The sequence below is a fragment of the Malurus melanocephalus genome, unplaced genomic scaffold (assembly GCF_030028575.1).
Source record: "Malurus melanocephalus ecotype Western Australia unplaced genomic scaffold, MMel_1.1 scaffold_5, whole genome shotgun sequence".
Taxonomy (NCBI): Eukaryota; Metazoa; Chordata; class Aves; order Passeriformes; family Maluridae; genus Malurus; species Malurus melanocephalus.
In genome coordinates this window covers 1,361,861-1,374,142 of record NW_026623237.1, presented here as the reverse complement: position 1 = coordinate 1,374,142, position 12,282 = coordinate 1,361,861, and the positions used below count along the sequence as shown (strand labels likewise).

Below are 12,282 nucleotides of genomic sequence, written 5' to 3'. Positions count from 1 at the left end.
CTAAGCTAACCACATACCTTCCAGCTTGCAAAAGGAACTGGAAAAGAGCCTATAGTTTTAAAACCAGGCATCTAAATGTGTATGGCAGTCAATCTCAAAAAAGAGTGGTTGAGAAAGTTGGTGGTGGTGCAGGGAAATTTTGTTTTGTTTAAGCAGCCCTTTCCATCCCTTTTATCCTCTCATATGCACTATTCTCTCAGTGTGATTGTACCACAGCATCAGGCAGCAAACTGAATCAGGAACTGATGAAAACTTTAAAAACAGCCAAACAACCAACCGAGAAGGACAGTAGATGGTGAGCAAAAAGATGAAAGGCAGAGCAGGGTCTGCTTGAGCAAGTGAAACTGCCAGAAGAGGTGATCATTAAAACAGGGTGTGACTGGCAGTTTATTAGGGATTTTCAAAGTTGTGGTTTTTTTACATATGTACCTATTTCTGTTTTTAAACTCTCACTGTAACTGAGCAAATCACTTCTGAGCTCCTCATTTGCCTAGTTATAAACTCCATTATTAAATTATTTTAGATTATTTTAAAAAATTATGCAGTACTCTTAGTTGGAGAAGTTGTAGAGTGACCAACATGTTTTGGATATTGTGTTAATGAATGAAATTATTGAGCTGTTTCAATGGATCTTGTTAAAATGCGAGGGGCAACAAGTTGTACCAAAAAGAAAAGGAGACCTTTAATGTCAATGTAATGTTCTAAGGTTGAAATCTAATAACTGCTTTGATTGAATATTAAGACTGCAGTGTCCTTGCTCTGACAAATCTCTGCTGGCTGATTACTGCTTCACTAAGGAGAGAGTGTGTTATTAAAAATTCAGGTAAAGCAAAACAAAAGTCAGATTTTTGTCCTTTAAATTGCATTGCATAAGAAAGAAASTGAGGAGGGAGAAATACTGAGAAATAATGTAAGAGAATGAAGGAAAACGACTCAACAGAAAAGAGACAAGAATAAAAAAAGTGGTAGAAGAGAGCATGGGAGAAYGGGGGTAAAAGAGCACTAAAATACCTGTAAAGGAATCTTTTGCAATTAAAAGTGCATATAGTAATGTGTAATTAGCATATAATTCACATATGCAAAACATAAATTTTTAATATTGTATGGATACAGAGACAAATGCTTCTGAACTCTTTATGTTTCTCCCAAATGGATTCAACAGTGTCTTGACATTTCATGGYAAAGGTGGCCAACCTAATGATGCTGCAGAGAATTAGAAAATTAATTTCTTGACACACTACTTTCTGTGTAGACTGATGTTTGTGTGTGGCTCACTCATGACACTAAAATTAGGTGTGGGTCTTCAGAAGATATCATCTAATAAAGAACAATTTTCCTTGCAAGGTGTGTTGTGGAAAGATCAATACAAGTCTTTCTTGAAAGCCCTTCATTAATGATAGATCTTCTAAAATCTTAATAATTTCTAGTTCTAAAGTAATATTTTGCTCATCTGTTCCATATTGTGAAAATGCTGAACAAGTTATGAAAGACATCCTGATTTATCATGGATGAACCATTTATAAGATATTTATTCACCCTGCTATTTTCTAAGACACAAGACCTGGAAAGATKCTCTAAGAATCACTTCTGATAAGGACTGAAAAAGAAGAAAAGTTTCTGTATATGTAAGGCCATAAAATGGTCTCATTTTGGGCTAAAATGGCTAGCAGTTCTTTTGTTTCATCAGGAAAGATCACAATAGTCATGAGATCTTYCACAGGCTTTCTCTAAATATAAAGTCAACAGTTAAATGTCAGTTTTGGAAAGAATGGGAAACTCCTACTGYGTTTACGTCTAAAACCAGATTCAGACTGAAAATTACATTACGGAGAAGAATTAAGTATCAGTCTTCATCAGTAGCATCATCTTTCCTGTTTCTCTTACAAAAATATTTTGGATTAGCTTGTTCATGAAGTCCCCGTAATCATCGAGTTTGACCCTAATTGCTGGATGAAGAGTATTTCAGCATTATCTGTGCAAGTGCCTCTTTGAATATTCCTAGCGCTTGATTTAATAGCACTTCCTCTGGAGTTTTTTTACTTTGTGCCAATATCCAGACTTAGAGCTGTTGGCTTGGGTCCACCATTTCTTTGTTAAATGTTTTGAACTTGTAAATGTTGTGACCCCTTTGGCAGTGCAAGTAATCCTAATTCCAGCAATTTACACTTGTCACTTTGCTTTAAACTCCATTACTGCACACTGAAATTCGCCACAAAATGGCTTGGAGACCATGACACAATAACAAATTGAAGATAGAGGGATTTTGTCCATTATGTCACAAGTAACTATTTTTTGGGATTTTGGTTTTGTGTTGCAGAACTGTGACCTGGCCCAGCAGAGCATTATTCATATTGTCCAGAGTCCACAGAAGAGCAGTCTGGACAAGAAGACAGAAGATAACTGTGCTGGAGGTGTTCTAAAAGCCTTCACAAGACAACCTGAAAGTCTAACTCGCGTAGATCTGAGCACCAGCGTCCTCCCATCCGTCTCTGCAGGGTTGGCAGTTATTCTGGATCCTGGAAAAAACAGTGTTTCACTTCCTTCTGAACAATCAGGTAATTCAGTGGCTTAGTGCATTTCAAAATATGTTTCTAAACATGTRTCTTCTTCTTTCTTAGAGTGAACAGTTCTAGTTCCATACCACAGGGAAAAAGCCCCCAAAATATATGGTTTATTTAATTTATTAAACAAAAAATACAGCAATATTAAGAAGTGATAAGCATCTGATGTGTTTTCTAGCCAAATAATTTTGTTTTGTGGATAAAGGAGTTATTTCTTGTATTGTTCCTGTCTCCAACTTGTTTTATACTTTTTACAAATAATATAAAATGGCAAAACCACCAGAGGTCTGAGAAGGCAAAAATAGTCCCTGAAAAATTAAAATTATGGAAGTTTCCTTAACTAGAATGTTGGGAAGCTTATGTGTTRCAAATGTGTTTAATTCCCAATCTGTTGTGATTTTTTCATATCCATACATTTTATTAAAAAAATATTTACAATACATTTAAGCTTTATTAAAGCTTTGTTGTCACAACACATGATTGTGATGATTCATACTATGGACATAGATAGTTATTCATCCTCCAAGTGACTACTGAGAATATCTTCATTGTGAAAAAAAAATTTGAGGCACAAGTTAATGCAAAATGAGATTCTGCCATAATATTTAAAATTGTTCATGACAGAGAAGCTCAAGTCAGATGCAAATATGAGAATCTCTTAGCAATGAATGAGTCTTCTCAGAGAAGCCCCCTCCTCACAGTCTAACCTTTACTGATAACTGTGTTGCTCCAGTGAAGATACATCATTTTGTGCAATACCCAGCTCTGTCAAGATTTATCATAACAATCCCTCAAAGATGGCTTTTTGTAAAGAACAGTACACAAATACCCTTTTTGCACAATACAGAAGATAATACCAAACATGTATATCCAGAGTACAGAAGATAAATTGTGAATGTGACAGAGATACCTCTGTGATTAACCTGACCACAGAAATCACCATGCTTAACAGCATGGCTACTAAAACTGTTAAAATAACTTCTAGTGAATTTATTAAGTAGTTGATGCAGAAAATATACAATCCATGGGAGGGTCACAGTATTCCACGACTGACTTGGTCACCCTCTCACTGCCAACTAATGATGAATGAGTGCAGTTTAGGAGCAAATTAGTACCCAGCTTAATGATCCACATCTCCCAATCTGAATGAGTAATGAGATAAGAGGGCCGCATGCTGATTTAAATCTGATAAACTGGGGACAGGCTTCAGTCTGGGCATACTCTCAGAAGCAATGCAAAAGTGGGAGCTTTTAAGCATTACCACATATATTTTCTTTTTGACAACCGTACGTTGTATGTACAGGGCTTTAATAGCTGTGTTTGACTTTACAGAGTAGTTTATACATGTTTAAGGACTTTAAAAATTTCTCATGTGACATGTTTGTWCACAAAGATGTATTTTCTATTGCAGCAAATATTCTCATGTCAGAATGAAAACTGGGGAAAAAATGTATTGGCAGTATATGTGAACTAGTTTTGTCTGTGATTAARTTATAAAGGCTTTTTATCATAAGAAGGAAAATAAGAAGAGCCACCCTAATGACTGATAGTTCTTTGTGGAAGGATGTCAATAATAATTACTGTTTAAAGTCTGTTAACTTCTTTCCTTGCTTTGATTCTCACTATGAATGCTTTTCCTTTTGTCTATCCAGCTTTACCCCATTTGTTCAATATGGGGGACTCTTTTCATTATCGGTTTTGGGTGAGTTAATTTGTAGTCACTTAATACACCGACTTAAGGAATAGTCTGAGTTAAAAATAAAAAAATTAAAAAAAAGAGAAAGGCTATTCTAGAAATCAATTTTGCCATAAACTTTATTGTGTAGCAGTAATATATGTTAGAACTTCTTGTCTTTCCAAATAACACAAATATCAGAAAAGGCAGATGAAATTGTCATTACCAAAACCTCAGTATTGTCAGCGATGCATGAAGTGATAAACTGGTTCCCATTCTATATAAGAGTCTGCTACATGAAAGAGACAATAAAAAACATTCGAAGGGAAAGGCACAATTTAGGGTTTGAGTCAGAACTGTGCATGCTTCTGAGAGAATCCCTGATGGATAAAAAAACTCATATCTATTTAACCAGGGAAATTGCTGACACTATACAAATAGGTTTTGAATAGTATTCTGATGATTGTGTTAATAATTCCTGTGCTCTTTAATTGATATTACATTTCATTATAATGCTTTTACTAAAAAAGCCTACATGAATAAAAACTTTGGTGTCAAATCTGTTTGAAGTAAATGAATAGTCTAAACACATGAAGTGTTGTAAAATTACTTCCTGGTTTTATAAGGTTTATAATCTCCTATATAAGAGAATAATAGACCCAAGTTGGGCAGTGTTATGGTGTATATCTGTGGTGTTAGGCTGAGTACCCCTACCCATTACCAAGCTGAGAAYAACTGCAGCTATTTCTTATCCCTTTTTGAGAATTCCATTGAAATGTGGGCACTTAGCCATTCAAATGGCTTCCAGTATGGAAAGAACATTTTTATTGTCACTCAGAAACATGAAGCTCTGTACATGTTCAGCAACTGCACCAGACAGAACTGAGACAACAAGGAACTTATTTTCCCATGACCTAATATTGCTTTTCTGAGTTACAAATCCAAATATCTAAGAATTTACTATTCCCATAGAAGAGAGAAAAAAAGATTTCTAAAATTCCTCTTGTGTCATTTAACTGCATTTTTCCAAAATAAATTAATCAATATAAAGATTCTTTTTCCTTCGGCTTCTGTACAAATCACTTGTGGATTAATTATAGCATAAATTAATTAATTAAATATACCTTAGGTCCATGTAGTTTGGAGAAGGAAAAATCAGTATTCTGTTCAATTTACATTTAGTAATCAAGTCTTGTTTCCCAGAGTTATCAATTTTTTTTTTTTTTTAAACAAATTACCAGAATGCTTACACTGACCTTTCTTAAATTTCTTGAWATAGTAATTCAGCATTTCCTTCCTGGTGGTTACAAGATTCTTATGATAGTCCTTTTTCACAGACATTCATTTGAATAAGATTCATATTGCTGTACAAGAGAAAGTAGTAAATTACTTAATATGCAACTAATGGATTCTTTCAGTAGATATATTCAAGTAACTAGTTAGGTTGCTATTTATTTTTGGATTTGGTGTCCTGGCAGTTTACTTTTGTGTTAGGATTAAACTACTTTTAATTTAAATGAAAATTCATCATGCAGCACTTTGTGATTTAGTCTATATTTGATTCAGATTTTTTATAATACATTATTTTACAAACTTTTAAATATTAAATGCAATACTAATTTGAGGATCAATCTACACCAAGAAAAGGGAAGGTATTAATTTACCKTTTTTAGAAATGCAGAATAAATTACCAACTCAGAATTAATATACTAGTTCTGATTTTGGCGAATAGCTTCTGGGAAGCAAGACTGCAATTGTCTTTGTTATGCACTGTGTAAATTTACTGTATGTGCAATTCTGTTTTAAAGTTCAAAACAAATCTTTACAAATCTWTACAAAATTTTTGCACTGACAACTCTTTCTGTGCTGGTGGTTAGGTCCTGCCCATTGTGCTCTGGCTCCTCCTCTCCTGCTAAAATGTTTTGCATTCATAGAATCATGGAATTGTTCAGTTTGGAAGAGACCTTAAGGTCACTGACTCCAAAGGTTAACACAGCACTACCAAGTCCWCCACTAAACTGTGTCCCTAACTGCCACAACTGAATTTTAAATACCTCCAGGAATGGTGACTAAACCCCTTCCCTGGGCAGCTTGTTAATGTCAGCATATATTAMATTATCCCTCTTGATGCTGTACTTTCTTGGATTATGTTCTATGAGTATGTTTGGAGGTAGGGAAGGCATGCCCCTAAGAAAATGCTTCCTGCTAAAAATAGGATAATGTTTCTGAAACAGTACTCTATTTTTTTGATGCACAGCAAAAGAGTGTTTTTTTGGATACAAATCACAAAACTATAGAGTTGCTACAATGTGAGATCAAACCAATTGTCTATCTTAATCTAGTTCTCTTTTTCTAATACTTTCCTATTTTGTATACAATACTTCCAAAGAAGAAAAATGTTCTTACTATACAAAGTTTTATTTAGAGAAGGGTATTCCCCTTTTCGAATAATCACCCAAGAGCCGCGTCTGATTAGCCTTCATTTCTGTTATCTGGGCAAGTTGACAGGGATGATAATGGTATTTTCTAATCTGACCTGCATTGCAAACAACAGTCTCCAGTGTCAATTCAAGGGTTAATTGGGGAAGAGAGGAAGAGTTTTCAGCCTTGCAATTAACTATTGCTAATTCCATCAATGTTTCTTTTAGGAGAGTTAAGCTTAAGAAAACTATTCTGCTTTCTGTAGGGTTATGAAAATTTGTCATTACAAAGTCCTTGGAAGTTTGCTCTTATGTGTATTTTATCTTCTGTTAGGGTTATTAACCCTTGACAATTCTCTGCTGCAATACTTCCAAGTTATATATATAAAAATTGATATCCCCTCTTCACCTTCTAGCAACAGCAGAAAGTGATTTTATAAGACATTAGCATAATGGAACCTTTTCAATAAAATGATAAATTGAGCCCATTTCAGAAAACAGAACGTACACTTGATAATTTATTGCAGCCAGTGCCATGCTGGAGACCTCATTCATATCATATGCTTTTAACACTGATGAGAATGGTGCAATTTCCCCACATTTTACCATCATACCTTTCTTGACTGTGAAATTAATTTGAGAGGAAAAACGTAAAAAATGTTCTTTTCTAAAAGAGGCTAAATCTCTTCCGGGAATGCTCATCTTTACATGACACAATTATCTCTCATGAACGTGTCTAATTACATTATTGTTTTAAGAGTCCCTTCCATGTTAATTGAACAGTAGCATTTGCTGACTCCCCTGTGTCGAGGGGTGGGGTGGAACAGAGTTGTGTTCTTACAATGTATTTTCACTGTTTATGGGGCACAATGTGGATGGACTTCCTTCTGCAAGTGCATCRCTTGCATCTTTATCCCATCGGCTGAAGGTGACATTTGTAGATGGAAAATGTTCTGCATTGATTAAACAAAACTATGTATTTTATGTTTTCCAGAATAATTGTTGTTATGRATTTATCACTGATGCTACTAGGAAAAATAGGAAAGTAACACTTAGGAAATTTCTCTTACACATAAAAACATGATAATAGAGTTTTAGGGTGACTCTTTTTTAACACGAAGAGTCCAATAATGAAGCAGAGTAAGAATCATAAAATCRTAGAATGGTTTGAGTTGGAAGGGACCTTAAATATCATCAAGTTCCAACCCTCTGCCATGGGCAAGGACACCTTTCACTAGAGCAGGTTTCTCAAAGCCCCATCCAACCTGCCAGGGATGAGGCATCCACAACTACYCTGGGCAGCCTGTTCCAGTGCCTCACCACCCCCACAGTAAAGAATTTCTTCATTATATCTAATCTAAACCTACCCTCTGTTATTTTAAAACCATGTTCTATCACTGCATGCTTTGCAAAAACTCCCTCTCCACCTTTCTCATTGTCTGCTTTAGGTACGGGAATACTGCTCACAAAGCCTTCCTGTCTCTGGGAGGGACCYCAACTCTCTCAGCTGATCTTTATAGGAGAGATGTTCCAGACCTCTGATCTTCTTCATGGCCTTCTGGATCTGCTCCAACATGTCCACATCCCTTTGTTGACAACCCCAGAACTGGATGCAGGACTCCAGGTGGGGGTCTCATGACAGTAGAGTAGAGGAGGAGAATCACCTCCTTTGACCTGCTGGTTGTGGTCCTCTTGATGCAGCCCAGGATAGAAGTGGCTTTCTGGGCTGCAAGCACACACTGCAGGTTATCTTCTCACCCACCAGCATCCCCAAGTCCWTCTCCTCAGGGCTGCTCTCAACCCATTCTGTGCCCAGCCTGTGCTTGTGCTTAGGATTGCCCTGACCCACATGTAAGACTTTGCATTTGGCCTTGTTGAACTTTATGAGGTTCATGTGAGCCCATCTCTCAAGTATGTCAAGGTGCCTCTGGATGGCATTCCTTCCCTCCAGTGTCTCAACTGTGCTACAGCACTGCATCCCTGTCCATGTCACCCACAAAGGCAACCCTAAGGAATGCACTTGTCACTGGTATCCACCTGGACCTTTCTTCATTCTGTCTGTCCCTGCCTTTTCCTTCTGCCACTTGGGTGGTGTGGCTGGAGAACTTCTGGTAAAGACTGACATGAAAAAGTCATTGAGTACCTCAGTCTTCTCCATAATCTGAGTAACCAGTTTTCCCATTTCTTTTTTTGAGCACGCCCACATTCTCCATAGTCTTACTTTTGTCACAGACCTACAAATAGAAGCTTTTCTTATTGCTCTTGGTGTTCTTGAGCACGTTTGGTTCTACCAGGGCTTTAGCTTTCCTGACATGGTCCCTCTCAGCTTGGAAAGCCTCTGTGTATTCCTCCAACRCTGTGTGTCCTTGCTTCCACCCTCTGTAGGCTTCCATTTTTTATTTCAGTTTGTCCAAGAGCTCCGTATTCATCCATGCAGGCCTCCTGACTTCTTCCTCTGTGTTGGAATGCATCACTCCTAACCTTGGAAGCGGTGATGCTTGGATATAAACCAGTTTTCTTGTTCCCCCTTTTCCTCCAGGGCTTTATCCTGTGGTATTCTAAGAATGCTTAAAGTTCATTAAAAAAACAGTAGTTGCTGCCACTGTGCAGTTTAGTGTTAGCACTACATGGACTCATTTATGAGCTCTTACCACTTGAAATGGCAGGAATCATAGTCTGTGCTCAAGTGGGGTGCTCATCTTCATTAATGTCATCAGCACCTCTGTGCACACAGCAAGGACACTGGGCGAACAGACCTATTGAAAAGGCTTGATCTACATGAAGTTATTACATGGAAGAGATTAAGAAATTCTGTTGATAGTAGAAGGTAAAAAAATAACTATGCAAAACCTTGCTTTCTCCTTAGAAATACAAATACTTTCAGTGGGACTAAATTTGAACTTCAATAGAAGAAAAAGATCATTGTATTTGATAGGTGAAGAGAGATTCTCTGTGGGTTTGTTCTGGTTTTGTTTGTTTTTTTTTAAAGTCATTTTAGAAAAATGGACAGTTAATTCAGAAGTTCTAATTCATATTCTCAGAAAAGCAGAATTAAAGTCAGTGCATGCTCCTGCATTGCTGTGTCACAAGTCTTTAGTATTTTATCATCAGCTTTGTTTCAGTGGAGATTTCACATTTTCACTGCTGCTCATGTGACCGTTGTTAGAGGTGTCCAGGTAGAGGCCTTCACATCCATTCACACTTCTCCTCCCAGACTGCCAGGTAGGATTTCAGGATCCTGGTTTTCAGTGCTGGCTGACATTATTATATTGTCTCTCTGCTATTAAGGTGGTAAAACAAAAATTGTATAAGAGATCAAAAGTTCACTTGAGCATCTAAAGTACTGGGAGCTACAGTTCCTCCTTTTGTTCACCACAGTTTGCTCATTAGCTTTTTCACACAATAAATACTCAGTAGGTATTACTGGAGGAAAAATCTAGCTGGCAACAGTTGGTTTCTGATTTGAAGGTATATCGCTTGGCAACTGAGTTTTTACCTACTGCAATTTTTCCCTAATAATTAGCCTCCACTAATTATTTTTGGAGTAGCTGAATCAAACATCAATAGTGTTTTAAATGAAGTATGTGCTGGAGGTATGGCCAGGTGTAGGTCATGACTAACATTATCAGGAACCTTTCCCAAGTAAATTTTAGTTCTCTTCGAAAGAATGTTGTGTTTATGCTAATAATAATGAAATAAATAGCTGAAGCTCCACTGTCTTCAGCTGTCAAAGGTTAAGATCTAAATTCATGATTTGATGCAGATTAGTGATTATGGATATTGTGTTTTTATCCCTCTTGATACCTGAAATGTGGTGAATAGTTTTATATCATCTTATCCTGGTTTCTAAACCCCATAGCATTGTTACAGTAACTTTTAACTTGTTGGGAACATAACAATGGCCTTAGCTGAGCTAATATTTGACTCATCTTGAGCAATAACTTCTTTATAACTCTAATCATTAGGAAATATTTAGGATGGAGATGCAAAAAATCTGTTTCAAATAGAAATGTTACCAGTCCTCAACATTGTGTCTCCTAATCGGTAATAAAAACTTTACAGGTRCACAAAAACTAGCAGGACAAATGTGAACAAACACATTTTATATCTGCTATCCAGGCACAAAGATTTCTGTTTGACCAGCACTATGCAGATAAATAAAACATCTTCATGAAACATTGCCATRTCTAAAAATAGCTATCATTCTTCTTTTCTGTGCAAAGTCTTCCATATTTCATTTTACTATCCGTATTCTCCCATAGCCCCCCTCTGGAGTCTCTATCTCTGGCTAAAATGGCTTAGGAATATAATACAAATATAGTAGAAGTGCAGGGTTGATTACCTCCTGTACAGATACATAGTAGGACAGGAATCTGCATTAGGTACTGGAGATGGAGATAAAATATCTTGATTGTTTCCTAGATTATTGTAATTCTTCAAGAGAATCAACTTGATRTCAAACACTTACTGAAGAAGGAAGTAGGGAGGCATTGGGATGAAATCCTGTCTCTTTAGAGTCTGCAGGAGCATCTTCTACTATGTAGTGTGAGCTGGGAATTCAACACCGGAAAGGAGAACCCCTCCAGCACATATCGTGGTCAAACTGTGAGAAGCATTGTATAGAAAGAAAAAAACAAAYAAACAAACAACTCTCTTAGCTTTATTTGAGATGGTAGAAGTGGGGGTAGGCCTTTGTAGAGATTAAGAGATACTAAATGCRTCTCAAATTGAATGTACAAAGTAGTCTTTAAGCATTTATGTTTAACTTCAACAAAACCATTCTACAAAATCAATTTGCTTAATTGATTGGTGTGGCACTCCAGGGAACAACTGAGAGTTCAGCTGGCAGCCTCTGGTTTGGTGTCACACTAATTGGGAGTAGGGTAAGAAGCAGCTGCTAAAGCTCTGTGCTCTTGTGCTGTACTTTGCCTGGTGAGGAGCAGAGTCTGTCCAGCTCATGTGCTAAGAACGCTAACGTGGGGCAGAGGGTGGTTTCCTAAACTGACAGGTTGAAGAATAATAGCAGGACTTGGTTTGGATTAATCTTGAGCATAAAATTGCTATGCAATCTAGTCTCTMAAATGCAATGAACGTTTAATACTGATGTCACATTTGATGACACTGTACATATAGTATAAAAATATCCAATAGYTGATGAATCAGAGAACATGATATGATCAATGAACCATATGCATGTTGATAATATCTCTTACTGAGAAGTCTCACAGGGCTTACAAATTACTGCATTGTCACTTCATCATAGATTTTAATTAATGGGGAAATGGGGTTATTAAGAGTTGCAGTGACAGATACCTACTTGATACCTACTCAGAGTCTTAGAAACTGCATCTTGAGTTTTTTTAATATTTAGATATTAGCTTAATTCATTCTGATAGAGAAACCTTTTGATTCATTCTGGATAATAAAGTGTGACTTCCTGTTGTTTATGAAGATGATTAATCCAACAGGTTTATCTGGCTGTGGGGTCTCCCCAAAAGTGCAGAGTGAAATGGTCATGAGCTGGAGCTCAATGCTTTCTTATGCAGGACTATGTGCCTTGGCATAGCAAGGGGGATCACTATCTCATAGGTACCATCACCTCTCTTTGAGGAATTTTTAGATGTGT

General features: G+C 36.8%; 1 protein-coding gene across 1 annotated transcript in view; it reads left to right on the top strand.

Annotated features, from left to right (window-relative positions):
- The window catches only part of PRKN (parkin RBR E3 ubiquitin protein ligase), a 670,240-nt gene that overhangs the window by 210,631 nt on the left and 447,327 nt on the right, over positions 1 to 12,282 (top strand). Inside the window, exon 3 of the mRNA XM_057370416.1 lies at positions 2,318 to 2,555. Within this exon, the coding sequence (XP_057226399.1) occupies positions 2,318 to 2,555 (238 nt within the window). The remainder of the gene's footprint in view (positions 1 to 2,317; positions 2,556 to 12,282) is intronic.